The following is an 18,009-nucleotide window of genomic DNA, read 5'->3' on the forward strand; positions in this document are numbered from 1 at the left end:
TCATTAAATATGTTTTTAGGCACCACCAGCCATTTCTCAAGATTTCTTCCTTGATTTTCTTCATTGTTTATATGAAGTTGCCTTGTTTGCTTTAGCAAACAGTTGTTGTTTTTGTATCGGTAGTTGAGTTGATACAACTTGGTCTGACATTTTGTTTCCAAAATTGGCTGCTCTGAGGGTCTGTTCTGTACTATATTATTTTTCTTTGGAAAGCGGACAAGTCACTGTAGCAGTAATTCTTAACCTTTATGGGGTCCTTTACCTCTTTAAAAATGAAAAAAGGTAGGAGTCCTCTCCTCAAGTAGTGTTTACATTCAACATTTCACATAGAATTTTGGGAGATTTCAAACTCTGAACCACCTCTCCCCTTCACTCCTACCCCTACCCCCAGCTTCCACCCCATTGGATCCTGGTTAAAATTCCCTGATTTGGAATTTCACAGTTTGGTCAAAGACAGGCAATACATTTAATCAATCCCTTTGGGTTCCCTTATCTATGGCTCTCACCTCCCACTCTTCCAAAACATGTCTTGTCCTGGGTCCTATCTCACCTGAAAGCTTAATTTTGAGCCTGTTGGTACTTTCCATCCATGATAGATTATTACCATGAATGCCTGTCTCTTTCTGAAATAATTACAGGCATACCTCATTTTATTGCACTTCTCTTAATTGCACTTCACAGATACTGCATTTTTTTTAATTTAATTGGAACCTTGGGATAACCATGCATCACACAAGTCTATCAGTGCCATTTTTCCAGTAGCATTTGCTCATTCTGCATTTGTGTGTCATATTTTGGTGATTCTCACAATATTCAAACTTTTTCATTACTATATTATGATAATCTCTGATCAGTGATTAAGGCTTGGTGAAAACTCAGCTGATGGCTAGCATTTTTTTTTTTTTTTTTAGCAATAAAGTATTTTTTAACTAAGGTATGTACATTTTTCTTTTTTTAGACATAATGCAGTTGCACACTTTATAGACCACGGTATCATGTAAATGTGACTTTTATATGCACTGGGAAACCAAACAGTTTGACTCGCTTTATTGTGATATTTGCTTTATTGAAGTGGTCTGGAAGTGGACTTGCAATATCTCTGAGATATCCTGTACTGTATGGTACTTTCTTGAATTAAGAAGATACTTATCAGTCTTTCTTTATATCATCAAGGGGAAGGCCACGTCAGGAGAGACTTGATAGCTGTTTTCAGAGTTTATATTATAAGGAAAATATTGATAAGGAAGCACACCTCCTCTATAGATTCTATATCTAGAGAGAACTTAGATTGTGGCCAGAGAACCTAGGATGGTTACTAAACACTAACAGCCGCCCCCCCCCCCCCGCCCATGAACATCACTAACTTTGGAAATTAAAGACAAATTAGGGAGCCATACCTCTCCATGGTATGTGTTTGCTAGAAACTTTGTATTGAGCTAGGTGAGTGTCTTGGTATTTTGGGTGGGATACTTATTGTGTGGGACTGACCCACATATAACAGGAGATCTAGCTTTTCTGGCCTCCCTCACTAACTGATAGCATTCCCAAGCCATTGGGACTACCCCAGACTCCCCCACCTACTCCCACCTACTACCCCAGACTCCCCCACCTAGTCCCACTAGAAGGCAGAGTTGGTCCTGGTTGAGAAACACTGGGCTTGAGTTTTGATTTGACAGTTTTAATCTTTTTGTGGGAGCCTCTGTGGCTCAGGATCTTTGAAAATAGGACAGTGTTTCTCTCTCTGGTGCCTTTTAAATGTAGATAAGTCAGATGATCTCCTGAGCTCTGACCTCAGATGACCTCTAGCTCTAGAGTTTTAGGATTATCGCGTCAAGGTTCCTTACATCCCAAGAAGTTGGCTAGGGAAGCATGTTATTTTATAACTAGGGAAGTTTAAGCCAAATAACTGTTTTTGCAACTTGCTTTTGATCCTGTGGCAAGTCAGCACCGACTTTGGGAACATGCATCCCCCGGGCCATGCGGCCTGTACCCTCTTCCTGCTCTGACTCTGGCTTCTTTGGGAAACTTTGTAAAGCTCTTCCAGTAAGTTCAGTCCCTTTTCGCAGATTTGCTTTCTGCAGCCTATTGTTCCACTAGAAGATTAAAAAAAAAACAACTGTCTTGGAGGAAATCGCTTCTCTCTGTAAGGGATAGCATGGTGTTTAGCAGTCTCTGATGTCCATGCCCCCTAGTTTTCAGCATTTCTGTGGGGCAGAAGATTTACTGCAAACACACTATTAGATATGGTTAAACTCTCCTAAGGCGTTAATGGGTAAAGGGGAGAGAGGGAGTTTGTTATATGAACTCTGCAGTTTTAATCTTCCCTAAAACTGGTCTTACCAGGAGCACCAGGTTGCATGCATCTTTCCAGTCACCATGTGACGTGTTGTACCTTACGTTTTTTCCAGAAAGTAGCAGTACACAGTACAGGTTTCCCTGCCATTTCCCAGATCCGTGGTTTTCAAACTGTGTTTCAGGGTCTGAAGAGGAAGTGCCTCAGGAGCTGCTTCAGGCTGCAGGGAAAGGCCCAGATGTGGCAGCTTCTCCAAGGCTCTTAACCTTATTTCTGCAGCAGGTCTCCATTTACCATTCTGTGTCGTCTCTTAGCTCCACTTCATTTCAAGAAAGGGTTCTACCGCTTAAAGGGAGTTGGAGAATCCCTGCCCTGGAAAGACTAGGATTTGAGAACTAAAAAAGCAGAGCTAAGCGGGGAGTGCATTCTGCTCCCCAGCATGATGCTTCCGTGAGACTTGGTTTGAGCCATAGCTGCTGTTCCGAGAGTGCGCTCTGATCCCCATTTAACTCCTCTCCAGCTCTTTTTTTAAAGGCATTACTGTGGTTTTGAATGTTTTTTAGGATCTTAAGAAATAATAGGACCCAGACAATTGTGTAATATATAAATCGATGGAAGTATGAATCTATTTTTTAAATGCAAATTAACTGATAAAATAGGGACCACTCTTCTGCTTTTCTCTAGTGTCTCTTAAAAATCTATGATAGTGAAGCAGTTTTTTTCCTCACCCGTTGTTTAGTTTGGTAACAGCTTTTTTTTCCTGTTTGATTTTTCTGCTTAGTGTTACTGGCTAGTGCTATAGTCTGATTCTGTTGGCCTGTGACAGAAAACATTACTCTATCCATCTCTCCTTCCTAGTTTGACATAAATTCTTCACATTCACCTTTTAATTTATTACCCATTCTTCTTCCTTTCCCTTCCTCTCTCATTCGTTCTGTTTCCTTTCCACTTTTTGCTCCTCCCCCTTCCCCACTCTTCATGGGGTATTGTAATCTCAGAGCCGAATGATACCTGGAGGTATTTTCTTATTTTACTAATTTTGCTTTTAACCCTATAAATCATATAAAAGGTAATGTATAATTTAACCGTATAATCACATAAAATAAACGTTTTGTAGGTTCAGGAGGCTGTTGGGGCTGAATTACTGTAGTTGCTCTGAATGTATGTGGGGGTGCTTAATTTGCATGGACTCTTCCATTTTTGTCCTTTTTTTCCAGGTTGCTAGGAAGAGGCTCAATGTTTGTGTTTTCACCAGATCAGTTTCAGAGACTGCTAAAAATTAATCCAGACTGGAAAACCCATAGACTTCTTGATTTAGGTGCTGGAGATGGAGAAGTCACAAAAATCATGAGCCCTCATTTTGAAGAAATTTATGCCACTGAGCTGTCTGAAACTATGATATGGCAGCTTCAGAAGAAGAAATACAGGTATAATTTTTAGACATGGTTTGGGGTATATTTCTTGGTTTTAGATGTATTTCTTCTTATTTAGTATATGTGTTGCCAAATCGAGCGTTTGAGGAGTATATTATTTAAAGGATATGAATCAAACAATTTTCCGTGATTAGAAATTTTTTAAAACTTTACGTATTACAGTAAAGTAGAAACTGAGAGAGAAATCGTCTTTCCTTGTCAGTATTATTTTGGACTAGAGGAGACAGGCACTGTAGAAGGAGAAGGGCAGGTGAAGGACAACTTGTAAAGGTAGAGCAGATGTAGAGACTTTTCCCTGATTGGAATCTGACATTCTTAAACCTGGATTTTGTTTTTGTTTTTGTTTTTCAGTGAAAAAAATTTTTTTTACTGTGGTAAACTACATACATAGAATTTACCATTTTAGCCAGTTTTAACCACTAACTGTAGTATTAAGTACATTTATGCAGTGTAACCATCACAACCATCCATCTCTAGAACCTTTTAGTTTTTCCCACTGAAACTCTGTACCCATTAAACACTTATTCCCCAAATCACTCCCCCTCCCGTTCCCCGGCCCCTGGCAACCACCGTTCTGTGCCGTGTCTCTACGAATTTGACAATTCTGGGAACCTGAAATAGGAATTAAACATTATTTGTCCTCTTGTGACTGGCTTATTTCACTAAACATAATGTCTTCAAGGTTCATCCATGTTGTGGCATGTATCAAAATCTCCTTCCTTTTTAAGGCTGGATGATACTCCGTTGTAGGGTTATACCACACTTGGCTTATCCATTCATCTCTCAGTGGACACTTGAGTAGCCTCCACCTTTTAGCTATTGTGAATAATGCTTCTGTGAACATGAGTGTACAAATAACTGTTCAAGTCGCTGCTTTCACTTCTGGGTGTATACTCAGAAGTGGAATTGCTGGATTATATGGTAAGACTGTGTTTAATTTTTTTAGGAATTGTCATACCATTTTCCACAGCAGCTGTACCATTTTACATCCCACCAGCAGTGTACAAGTTTTTCAGTTTCTCTGCATCCTCTTCAATACTTGTTATTTATTTTTTTGGTAATAGCCATCCTAATGGCCATGAAGTGTCAAATCTTGGTTTTAAGGCCATCTCCAGGGGCGCCTGGGTGGCTCAGTTGTTAAGTGTCTGCCTTCGGCTCAGGTCATGATCCCAGGGTCCTGGGGTCGAGCCCCGCGTCGGGCTCCCATCAGGCTCCCTGCTTGGCGGGAAGCCTGCTTCTCCCTCTGCCACTTCCCCTGCTTGTGTTCCCTCTCTTGCTGCATCTCTCTCTTTCAAATGAATAAATAAAATCTTTTTAAAAAAATAATAAGACCGTCTCCTGCTTGAAAGACTTAGGAAGAAGGTGTTCTTTATTCAGTATGGATTCTACTGAATGGGAGAAGAAGGTGCTGGGTACTGAATGTGGGAGGTGAGAATAGGGCCTGCTTCCTCCCCTGATATTTTGGAAGCCAGGCTGAGCCTTACAAAAAAGGGAAAGAAGAATTATGCACTCACTTTCCTGTCCACCTAAGTTTCTGCTCATACACACTAACCCTAGAGACTGAGCATTGGTGTAGCTCTTGGAGCAGGACTGGATTGAACTTTGGCAAAATATGGAAATTTTTAGCTTGAAGAAAAGACCAAGTCGGAAGGGGGTGGGGGGGAAGGTTACAATCAACAAATGTAATGGGGTTTTATATGGAAAGAGAGTAAGTGTTGTTTTTGGTATAATCATGCACAGCTAGCTCTCAGAAGTTGAGGTAGAGTTTAGGGACAATTACCCTCCTAACAGCTTGAGCATCCAAGTCCTTGCCACTCTCCGTGTTTAAATAGCTGTTAGGGATGCTATTATAGGAGACTTCTGTCTGCGTGAGGTTGAACTCCGTGATTTGTAAGATCCCCTTTGGCTCCAGCAGTCTGTCTTAGGTTAGATCCTGGAGGGCCTGTGTGGTAATAACTGAAGTAATTTCTTCACTTAGACATTAATGCATCAGGGGCACCTCAGTGGCTCAGTCGTTAAGCGTCTGCCTTTGGCTCAGGTCATGATCCCAGGGTCCTGGGATCAAGCCCCACATCGGGCTCCCTGCTCCCTGGGAAGCCTGCTTTTCCCTCTCGCACTCCCCCTGCTTGTGTTCCTTCTCCCGCTTTGTCTCTCTCTGTCAAATAAATAAATAAAATCTTTAAAAAAAAAAAAAGAAAAAAAAAGAAATTAACGTATCATTTCAAAACTTGGAATGTTTTGGCCTTCGTTTTAACAATGGCTTAAATCACGCCTAATTCCTAATCTGGTGCTCTCCTCCCACTTAAAAAAAAAAATGTTTTGAAAGTGCGAATGGGGAGGAAGGTGTTTGAAACATCTTCATTCCCCTCCTACCCACTCCTGCCCCTTTCGTTCCTTGCTTGTCTTTGAAGCCCTTTTTGAGACTAAATGCCTGAATGGAATTATCAGTGAAACTTAGACGTTTGAATTAATAATTCATTGTATCTAGCGTTTACACGCTGTGTAACCTAGTAGTAAACTTACCTCCATATGAAAAATACTTAGTTTAATTTTTTTCCTAATGTATAGCACATATGCCAAAATCTATTCACAATTTTACCTAAATAGGAAATTCATGCTGGTTGATATTCCCTCCACCATATTATTAAGATTAAAAACATTCACAGAAGTGGTGTTTTTCAGCACAATCTGAGGTTTGGTTTTTTGGTTTTTTTTTTTTAACAATCTGAGATTTTAATGAGGAAGTAGTATCTTACTAAGGTTGTGGTTCATTCAACCCATGATGGCAGGGCAGACTTGTAGCTTAATACCTTGTTTTTTGGCTTGGGAGCTAGCTATTTTTTGTTTCTCTTCAATGTCTGAATTCATGAAAAACTGATTTTTTAATAAAGGTTCTAGATATCATTTTTGAAATAATACACAGAAAACAGCCGGGTTTTTCCTCTGTGTTGCTAAGATATCATTATTTATGCCAGAAAACCCAATTGTAGAACTTAAGGATATGGCTTTGATTTTTAAAACAAAACAATAATTTTTCTTTATACTGTTGGTGTTTTGCTTTTTATTTAGGATTTATCAAAATATTGATTGCTTTGTCACTGCTGTAAAATATATTTTAAATTCTGGATGCCTGCGTGGCTCAGTCGGTTAAGCATCTGCCTTCGGCTCAGATCATGATCCCGGGGCCTTGGGGTTGAGCCCTACATCAATCTTGCTAGGTGGGCTCCTTGCTTGGTGGGGAGCCTGCTTCTCCCTCTCCCTCTGCCTGCCACTCCCCCTGCTTGTGTTCTCTCTCTCTCTCTCTGACAAATAAATAAAATCTTTAAATATATATAAATAAATATATATATATATAAAATATATGCATACATATATATAATATACATATGTATTTTAAATCCTCCTGGAAGGTAAGCTATTACTTTAACTTGTTTTCTTGAAAATAATAATTCCAAGGTTAGAAATAACCTGTTTTGCAAAAGCCAAAACAGGTTTTTGTAATTTATGAATTTAAATAGGCTGTTTGTAATACTAAGGTATTAATATACAAAGGAGAGGCTTATACAGTTAATTTTTGATTGTGTGCACCATTGAACAGTTCCACAATTCAAGTGACAGTACATTAAAAAAAAATGGTTCTGTGGCAGGGAAAAATTTTGGCAGCATGTTTTCCTTTCTTGGTCTGCTTCACCAAAAGTTAGTGGCAAAATTAGTTTAGGTGATCTGAAGGGAAGTTGGTAGATGGTGGAGGAAATACAGGTGTGGGAAGATGCTGAGCTGTGAGGGGGATGGGTTTAGAGTTAAATTCACATAGACCATTCACACGTGGGTAATCAAAAAGGAATTGTATGTACATTTTTAACACCAGAGAACAGATCTTTAATGTAAATTTGAAAGATGCCTGACTTTAATCCATCATCTGGAGGTTTGGGATCTTTCTTGAAAAGAAAATATTGTAGTTAAGAATTCTGTTTCTCATGTTAACATCCTCTTTATTTTCTCTTTTTAATGAAAAGATGTTGGAGACTGCTCTTCACTCTCGACCCACCACCCTGATGGCATTCATTCACAGACCCATTGTCAGGCTCTTTCTCACCTTATCTGGGGAGAGCGGGTTCATTGACCTGAAGAGCGCATGCACTAGGAGAGTTTCCCATTGTCAGTTTTACTCTGCGGGTGACTTGCAGTGTGATTTGGACAAGTCACTTCTTCCACTGTTCTCATGAGGAAGTCTTCACCATGTGTCTTATTCCTGGGCTAACATGCAGTTTGAGTGGAGCCAATACATTTGTCTTCATTGGTGGAACTGAGTTTATAAGTGAAAAATCACCAAACAGAAGTAAAGATGAAGTTGGGCTTCTAAACATGTAGCTGTCACTGTCCCTGTGTTAAAGCCTTAGTTTTCTGTTAGGAGCATGTCTTTCTTTCAAAATCTGCAGGTAATTCAGAGATGGATTTTGTGAGATTATTCTAGATTAAAACATGATGATAATGCTTGGCTTCTGCTTCCTTATAGATGGGCCTAAGACTTTTTGTTTTGTTTTAAATCAAGTATATAATTTGTTTTTGCAATTTATGAATTTAAATAGGCTGTTTGACTAAGGTATTAATATACGAATAGTCCTTTTTAATGGTTCATCTCGGTTTTTAAAATGGGAATTGAGGGGCGCCTGGGTGGCTCAGTTGGTTAAGCGACTGCCTTCAGCTCAGGTCATGATCCTGGAGTCCCGGGATCGAGTCCCGCATCGGGCTCCCTGCTCGGCGGGGAGTCTGCTTCTCCCTCTCCCACTCCCCGTTTGTGTTCCCTCTCTCTCTGTGTCTTTCTCTGTCAAATAAATAAATAAAATCTTTAAAAAAAAAAATAAATAAAATAAAATGGGAATTGAGGGGCGCCTGGGTGGCTCCGTTGGTTAAGTGACTGCCTTCAGATCAGGTCATGATCCTGGGGTCCTGGGATTGAGCCCCGCATCGGGCTCCTTGCTCAGCCAGGAGCCTGTTTCTCCCTCTCCTGCTCCCCCCTGCTTATGTTCTCTCTTTGTCTCTGTCAAATAAATAAAAATCTTTAAATAAATAAATAATAAAAAATAAAATGGGAATTGATAGTATTTGTATCCCAAAAGTAGGATCTTTATAGTTTGAATGAGCTACATCTAGTTTCTAAAATCATCACTGCATGGGGTGCCTGGGTGGCTCAGATGTTAGGCATCTGCCTTTGGCTCTGGTCATGATCCCAGGGTTCTGGGATCGAGCCCTGCGTGGAGTTCCCTGCTCAGCGGGAGGCCTGCTTCTCCCTCTCCCTCTGCCCCTGTTTGTGTTCCTTCTCTCACTGTGTCTCTCTCTGTCAAATAAATAAGATCTTTAAAAAAAAATAAATAAATAAAATCATCATTGCAGTTACAACTTCAGTACAACAAAGTGAGTTTGGAGCCCTAATGCCCCACTTAATTCAAGCAACAAGGGAACCTGACTAGTCCCTTGAAGTTCGTTAGAGTGTTGTTTTGGAGGAGGCTTTGGTTATTTAAAAAAAAAAAAAATCTAGGGGTGCCTGGGTGGCTCAGTTGATTAAGCGTCTGCCTTTGGCTCAGGTCATGATCCCAGTGTCCTGGGATCGAGCCCCGCGTCAGGCTCCTTGCTCGGTGGGGAGCCTGCTTCTCCCTCTCCCTCTACCTGCTCCTCTGCCTGCTTGTGCTCTCTCTCTGTCAAATAAATAAATAAAATCTTAAAAAAAAAAATCGAGACTGAAAAGAAGATGCAGCTGAGTGGTTTGTGCTCCTTTTATTCTACTATTCGAAAATGCTCTCAAATATCACTATGCTAATGAGTTTTCTAAAACAGCCCTCATTATACTTTTTGAATTTTCTAAGATAATTGTGCTGTATCTGCTTAGCATTATCAGAGACTTGTTTACCAAAGATCCTTTCTCCTGTTTCCTTCCCCCTCCCCCTCATCATAACATGCCTCACATGCCACATTCTGATTGTCATAACCAAGCAGGAGTGAGTAATGTACAGAATTGCCTTAATCGTGTGGCTAACAAAGACTCTTGATAAGAGAATTCCTTCTCTCGGTGGATAAAACATTGTAAAGGACTTAGAAATGTTCTGAGAGAGAGAGGATGGGTGAGATCGAGAGACTGAGGGCTGAGAGTGCTGTGTTAACTGTGCTCTTCCTTTACATGTAAGTTTTAATAGGATGTCCTGTGCTTTATCGTTTTCTGTATAGTTATTCAGATATGAAGATTCTAAGTCTGAGATGGCATCTGTCTCCTGGGAACAGAGATGTGCTCAAAAGGCCATAGGTTGTAAATGGACATTATCTTATACCACCCCCAGCCATTCTTAAAAATAGGAGGGACCCCAGGAATAGAAAACATGAATATCTGATGTGTTTTCTGATTAAATTCCAATGGATGTAGAAAGTAGGGTTTTTTGTTCGTTTGATGTTCAAGAATTTGATGGCCTATTTCAAAAGATTTATTTATCCATTTTAGAAAGAGAGGGAGGGTGGGGGGGAGGGGAGAGGCAGAGGGAGAGAATCCTTCAAGCAGATCCCCCTACCCTGTGGCTGAGCACAGAGCCTGATGTAGAGCTCGATCCTATGACCCATCAGATCACGACTCATGTGATCATGGCTCATGAGATCACGACCTGAGCCAAAACCAAGAGTTTGATGCTCGACTGACTGAGCCACCCAGGCATCCCTACTAACCTTGATTTCTAAGCTTAGAATTACTAACTCACAGTTCCCTGGATCTCAGCAACTAGTTGAGTTACTAAAAGAAAAGGTGACTTCTTGTATTTTGCTTAAAGTTCAAAAGAGGTAGTTTTAAATGAATGAAATGTTTTTAGGTAAAAAAAAAGGAATTTGGTGGCCTAGCTATAACCATTTTTATCACTTTATATCTTCATATGGTATTAAACATGATTAGTTCTTATAAAGGAAGTATATGTTTTTAGATTTGGAAATAGGTGAAATGCTAAATTTAAAGGAATAGGGTTGCTGTTTTTCTTTGCCTGGCCATTTTATTACTGCAAATATAAATGATAAGTGAATGATCTTGCATTTACTTTGATTTAGAAGATAAAGTTAGAGCCTCTCCTGGCATGTCAGTTATTCTTAAAGATGTCTTTAAGTGGGTTTGTATCAATCAGGTTCTTTCTGATGTTTTCAGAGTGCTTGGTATAAACGAATGGCAGAATACAGGGTTCCAGTATGATGTCATCAGCTGCTTGAATTTGCTGGACCGCTGTGATCAGCCCCTGACTTTGTTAAAAGATATCAGAAGTGTCTTGGAGCCAACTAGAGGCAGGGTCATCCTCGCCCTGGTTTTACCCTTTCATCCCTATGTGGAAAACGGTAAGTGTGGTCAGGTCGCCTCTTACCCAGCATAGAGATTTATTAGTGTTTGTGATTCTGTTTTCCTAGAATAGCCTAGAATTTAAAGGAATATGGTTAACTCATGTAAAATATCACCTTGGTTAGTGCTCATCTTAATGCGGATTTTGTAGAATTCTGGTACTCCCTTTGCAGTGGTAATAGTGAATACTCAGCTGGGTCTGCCCGCTTGAAATTGAAAACCTGAAATGTGTCCATATTTTCTGCTCTGAAATCGAGCCTAAACCATTTGTTTATTAGCTTATAAGCTGAGTCAAGAACAAAGTGATGCCTTTTAATTTACCTGTATATATTGCTGAATGTCATAGCTGATTTGTACGTTACATCTCTTGTTCCAGACTCTCAAAATGATAAATGCTGTTATCTTTTTTACCCTTCTGAAGACCATTTGTGTTCCAGCATGTATCATTTCTTTGTGTGACATTTGGTTTTGTGATTGCATAGTCTTGCTCTTCAGTAATACTGAATGAAGAATATATTAAAAGAAATAGTTTGATTTCATAGGACTTCATTTTTACTGTGACCTGGTTGTAGCCACATTAACTCATGGTTTTAGCTAACACGGTTTGCATTTCAGGTCATGTTGAAAGTTTCAACTTTAAGCGTCTCCTTTGCATTTTCATAAGTTAATGTGCAGTAATACAAAAATTATTTATTATGTAAGTAATACATGTTAATATTTTAAAATCTTTAGTTTTCCCATTTTACTGCCTAGTTCAGCCTTGGATTCAAAAGCTCCAAGAGCTTGCAGACATTTTTAAGAAATCCATTACTATTTTGCAAGTGTTGTAGTTATCAAATGTCTGTGAAAATCTGTCTTAGGGAATAATGCTCATGTTTGCTTATCACCATGGAAATCCAATGTAAATCATTGCCACTCACTTGTTCCTTCATTTCTTTTTCTCCTTATTTCTCCCCCCTCAGGTCATAGTCCCTTCAGATTAAATGCTTGCTTTAACATTGGCCAAATGACTTTAGATTTATGTTGATGATGGGGGAAATGGAGAATTCTTTAGATATAGGAGAGTGGGAAAGAGTGCAGGTAGACCTGATAGTCCCTCCCCCATCTGACTTCTCCATTTTTACATTCCTGGTGGAGAATCACTTGTCATGGTAAAGAAAACATTGCTTTAAGAGTGTGTGTGTGTGTGTGTGTGTGTGTGTGTGTACACTACAGTGAAAACCCTAGTAAATGTCCTTGATCAGCACGGGAGTTTTGACCTGCTTCGTTTCTGACCTGGGCCGGTTCACCCCTCCTTAGGCAACCTGGTGGTCCCCCGCTTGCTCCCGGGAGGTCACCATATTGATGCCGAACTTAGTGCGGACACCCGATCGGCATAGCGCACTACAGCCCAGAACTGCTGGGCTCACGCGATCCTCCTGCCTCAGCCTCCCGAGTAGCTGGGACTACAGGCACGTGCCACCACGCCCGGCGTAAATGTCCTTGATAATTCAGCAACCTGACCTTTTTTCAGTGCTGTTCACTGTGTAATTAAGTCTCCGCTCCGTCTCTGTATTGCAGTCACTAGTCATCAGGTTGTAAGGTCCCAGTTTCCTGTGTCCTATTGGGCAACCACATGATAGAATTTGAGTGCTATTTCCTGGCATAGCAGGAGGTGGAAGAGCAGGGGAAGAAACATCAATCTAACCATGAATTTTATTTCCTTGTGTTGCTCACACTAAAAATTGAGAGGAAATCCAACTGGACAAGGCCTGAAAACAAGCTCCTTGATCGTGGGCACATAGCGCAGAGTTGCCTGTTGAGTCCAAGGAGTCTGACACATGACACATAGCAAACCTGAGACAAGAAGCTTTGTTGCTGTGGGTGACCTTTAGTGACCTATACATTTTGCAGATTGCTCCACAGCACTCTATTATTGCTTCCTTTCTCTAAGTCACTAATTAGATCCTGATGATTTCCATGTGACACGGTGTGAGGACTGTGAACTGCATAGTGACCTTGCCGTGTGAGTTCATAAATACTGGGCTGTTTTAAGAATATAGGAGTGTGCTTGGCCTACTTGGCTCAGTCTAGTTTTTAACAAAAAGCAATTGTAGATGAAATTATTTTTTTATAATTCTTGGATTTGTCTTTAAATCAAACCACAGCAATTTTGTTACTTAGGTTAAGTTGGAAAAAAATGTAAAATGTGTTCTTTCTAATTTCAATTTCAGTTTATTTGGTTTACTGACCCAGTTTTGGTTAGGGGTCATTAAATGTTTAATTTTTTTAAAACTAATTTTTATAAAAAATGCAGTTCACGGTAAAAAGAGTTCAAGCTGCTAGCAGGAGGGTATACATGAAAATTTTCTCATCCATTCCAGTTCCACAGTCTTGTTCAGGTCTCTTGAATATTCTTCTTAAGATAGTCTATGCAGGGCGCCTGGGTGGCTCAGTTGGTTAAGCGACTGCCTTCGGCTCAGGTCATGATCCTGGAGTCCCTGGATCGAGTCCCGCATCGGGCTCCCTGCTCGGCAGGGAGTCTGCTTCTCCCTCTGACCCTCCCCCCTCTCATGTGCTTGCTCTCTCTCATTCTCTCTCTCTCAAATAAATAAATAAAATCTTTAAAAAAAAAAAAAGATAGTCTATGCAAATATAATTCTGTGTGCATGTGAAAAGAATGATTATATAGTTAAATCCCATTGTAAATCCTTTGGTTGCCTTTTTCCACTTAAGTGTATCTAGAAAATTATTCCTTATCAGCTCATATGTACCTACATCATCACCTGGATATAAGCAGTGGTATGCTGGAGCTGGTTTTACTGGCTCATGAGAGCTGATTATTATATTGTCGTGAAGTTAGTGAACTGGTCATTGAACATGACTGTTCTTGAAACTGACCATTGTATGGTCAGTGGTGGGAGCACTTAAATCTTGGAAATTGGCAAACACTACAATAGCCTCTCCCCTCTCCAAGGTGGTTGGTAAACATTTACCAGCACCCCACTGGATGTATAACTTTACTTGATGAAGCCCCTGTTTATGTACTTTTAGGTATCACCAGTTTGCTTTATAAATAATAGTGAAATGAACAGTCTTAGGCAGGTCTTTGCACATGTGTAAGTATGTTTTAGGTTGCTTTCTGCTTTAAGAAACAGAAGGAGCTGGGTCCTGGGTGCTGGGTGGCCGGCCAACACTTGGTTTCGGCTCATGTTGGGCTCCTACCAGTGTGGAGTCTGCCTAAGACTCTCTCCCTCTCTCTCTGCCCCCGTGCACCCCCCCCCCCCCCCCCGTGCTCTCTCGCTCTCTCTCTCTCTCACACACACACAAATAAATCTTAAAAAAGAAACAAGGAACAACCAAAAGTTGCTTTTAAAAATTAAGAGTTTATTTTAGGATAGTGATTCTGTGGTTGGGTTAATTCTGTTATACAGCTGTTCTGTTGAAGTTCAGAGCTTGCTTTCTTTTCTCCATCTTCAGTGTATTGGCATTCCTCTTAGAATTACAAAATAGCTAATGTAGTGCCAAACGTCATGTGTAGGCATGACAAAATCTTGAAAAGAGAGGGGGCAGAAGGGTGGCTCAGTCAGTTAAGCATCTGACTCTTGATTTCCACTCAGGTCATGATCTCAAGGTTGGAGCCCCACGTCGGGCTCTGCGCTCTGTGTGGAGCCTGCTTAAGATTCTCTCTTTCCCATTCCCTCTGTGCCCCCCTAACCCCCCCGCCCCCGGAAAAAAAATCTTGAAAAGAGAGGACGATTCTTCCCCAAACATCATTTTTTTTTTTCATTAGTGAGGGAAACCTTCCCCAGAAATCTCCCCATCACTTTAGGGCCCATTGTCAAGGATAGGGGCACATGTTCCTACCCAGCCAGCAACTGGTGAGGGGTCTGGGACAGTCATGGTGCACTCTCTGGGTCTGGAGGGAGCCCTCTGCCCTGAGCATATTTACACTGTTGGGCTGGGCTTGCAATGAATGTGGAAGGGAATTGGTACTCTTATGCGACGGATTATCTTCATTCATTTAAAAAAGTATTTACTGAGTGCCTAGGTGCTGGAGATAGAGCAAGTGGAAAACACGCAGATAGTCTTGCCCTCATGGAGCTTATTTCTAGTGAGGAAGACAGGAAACAAATGGCATGCTGTTGGTGATAAATGTTACAGAGAAAATGAACTATAAAAGCAAGAAAGGGGCATCTGGAATTGGGGGTTGGGTTTGGGTGCTGTAATTTTATTTTTATTTTTTATTTATTTTTTAAAGATTTTATTATTTGAGACAGAGCAAACGAGAGAGAGCACAAGCTCTCTGTCAAATACATAAAATCTTAAAAAATATATAAAAACAAACACCTGAAGGAAGTTAGGTCTAAGGTTATCTGTGTGATCCATTTCTAGAGGTGGAAGTGCTTGTGAAGGACAGTTTTCCAGATAGCTAGCCTGGGATCTTAACCCTGTTTATGGAATAATCATCTTTTCCGCAGTGCTTTGAAATGCTACCTTTATCATATACTGAAGTCCCGAATGGGTTTGGTTTTATTAAGATTCACCCTCCGGTGTGTGCCAATACCAAAGTGTTTTCATTACTGTAACTTAGCATACATTTTCATGTCAGAGCACCAGCCCCCTTCTCGCAGTTCCTTTGCAGATTTTTGTTGGCTTATTTTATTTAACGGATCAACTGTAGCACTGGTTTAGCACTAGTTAATTTATAGATTAATTTAGGGAATATTGAGTCTTCCTAGCTAAGAATAGGATGTGCCTTTCATTTTATTCAATTCTTTATCTTTAGTAACAAAATTTTCTTCATAAAGGTCCTACACAGTTTTTTTTTGGATTTATTCTAATGGTGTGTTTGTGGGTGGGATATTGTTAAATAGAAAATTTTCTTCTATCATTTTTTTAACTTTCAAACTTTTTCCCAGCTTTTGGGAAATTGACAAAAATTATATGTATTTAAGGTGCACAGCGTGATGATTAATGTACGTATACGTTGTGAAGTTATTACTACAGTCTAATGAATGCATCCACCTCACATAGTTACTCTTTTTTGTGTGTGATATAACACTTAAGTAAGATCTATTCTTTTAATAAACTTCAGGTATACAGTATAGTATTATTTAATGTAGTCATCATACTGTACATTAGATCCCCAGAACTTATTCGTCACTGGAAGTTTGTGCCCTTTGACCAGTGTCTCCCTATTTTCCCCACCCTCCAGCCCCAGGCAGTCACCACCACTCTACGGTCTGGTTCTATGAGTTTGACTTGTTTAGATTCCACCTATGAGTGAGATCATGCAGTGTTTATCTTTCTGTGTCTGGCTTGTTTCACTTAGCATAATGTCCTCCAGTTTCATCCATGTTGTTGCAGACGGCTCTTTCATCATATTTTAGAATGAATGGTAGGTGTACATACCCAAGCAATTGATTTTTTGAGTATATACTAATTTTGTAATCATTTATATTTTTAAATTGTTTTATTGTCTCCAGTAGCTTCTGTATTGATTCTCTTGTGTTTCCTTGATCTGCAAATGGTTTTGCTACTTACTTTTTAAACTTTTTTTGCCCATGTGAATTGGTAGTTAATTCCAGAAAATGTTTTTAAAAATGGTAGGCATTTTTGTCCTGTTTTTTACTTTAATGAGAATATTTCTACTTTAAATATGATGCTGTCTTTTGGCTTGAGATTGCTGTTGTTTGGCTTGAAATACATGTTCTTTTAAATCTTGTTTCATTAAGAGCTTACAAAGTCAGGAATCGCTGTTGAACTTTGTTACCTGTATATTCAATATCTGTGGAGATAGTCATTCTGTTTTTTCTCCTTTGACTTGTTAAATTAATAGTACTTGTATACTGTGTATCCACCCTTGCATTTCTGGGCTTAGATGGGATAGTCTTCTTGTAACGCATTGCTAGAGTGTATTTACAAAAATTCTGAATAAATGTATTAGCAAGATATTAATGAATAATAATTGATTTATATCTGATCTTTATTTGGAGGATGTTATCTTTGTCATGTTTTGGTATCAGTGTTCTGCTGGCTTTGTAAAAAATAATTTGGAATTTTTTTCTCCATGCGCTGGAACAATTTAAACTGCATGTGGCTCTCTGTTCTTGGAAAGTTTGGTAGAATTCACCTGGGAAACCAGTGAGACCTGTGCCTGTTGAGAGGTAGACTTTGGCAACTTCCTTACTTTCTTCTAGGGTCATTGTTCTGGTTAAATTAGGCGTATTAAGTCTTAAAACTCCCGTAAGTCTAAATAGAAATAAGCAAGACTCTGATAGGACTATTGCATGGAAAGAGCTTGGGCTTTGAGGGCTGACCCTGTTTGAAACATGGGCCTCTTGTTAAGGTTAGTGTTTCATCTCTAAGAGTGGGGCTAATCCTTACCTCAAGGTTTGTCCTGAGTATTAAAGAATCTAATGTATAGGAGAGTGCCCTACCGTGTCTGTCTCAGTGTTGATATTTAATACGCGTTAGATATAGGTCATCCCATTCTGTCCTGTTACTTCGTTTTTGTTTGTGGCTTTATTGATCCTATTTGTTCACAGTCCTTCAGTTTGAAATATTTCTCAGTGTCCTTCAGGTCTGTTTGAGACTTCACTCTTTTCACAGTAATCATCATAATTTGATGACTTCATTAGGCATCGCAACTTTGTCTCCAAACGTACACTCTCCATTGGTTTATGTGACTTGACCCCCCAGAATCTTCACCCTGTGCCTGTGAGCCAGGGGTCTCCGATTCACTCGGGTCTTATGTAGCAGAGAAAAAGAAATTACTTATTCTGAAAATCCTGCTAACATCTTTTGGTATGTGGTTTAAGTGCTCTTGTCTAGAGGGTAGGGTGTGAAGACACTAGAACCACGTCTTTGTTGTTTCCCTCTTGTTGGGAGTAGTTTCAGTATTATTCTCTTCTCATTGTCATGGGAAACTCTAATTTAAACAG

General features: G+C 39.8%; 1 protein-coding gene across 2 annotated transcripts in view; it reads left to right on the top strand.

The window, feature by feature from the left end:
• The window catches only part of METTL9 (methyltransferase like 9), a 45,631-nt gene that overhangs the window by 12,908 nt on the left and 14,714 nt on the right, over positions 1-18,009 (top strand). For both annotated transcript variants that reach the window (XM_021686820.1, XM_021686819.1), the window contains exons 3-4: positions 3,511-3,720; positions 10,898-11,082. In XM_021686820.1, the coding sequence (XP_021542495.1) occupies positions 3,511-3,720; positions 10,898-11,082 (395 nt within the window). The remainder of the gene's footprint in view (positions 1-3,510; positions 3,721-10,897; positions 11,083-18,009) is intronic.

The sequence above is a fragment of the Neomonachus schauinslandi genome, chromosome 5 (genome assembly GCF_002201575.2).
Source record: "Neomonachus schauinslandi chromosome 5, ASM220157v2, whole genome shotgun sequence".
Classification (NCBI taxonomy): Eukaryota; Metazoa; Chordata; class Mammalia; order Carnivora; family Phocidae; genus Neomonachus; species Neomonachus schauinslandi.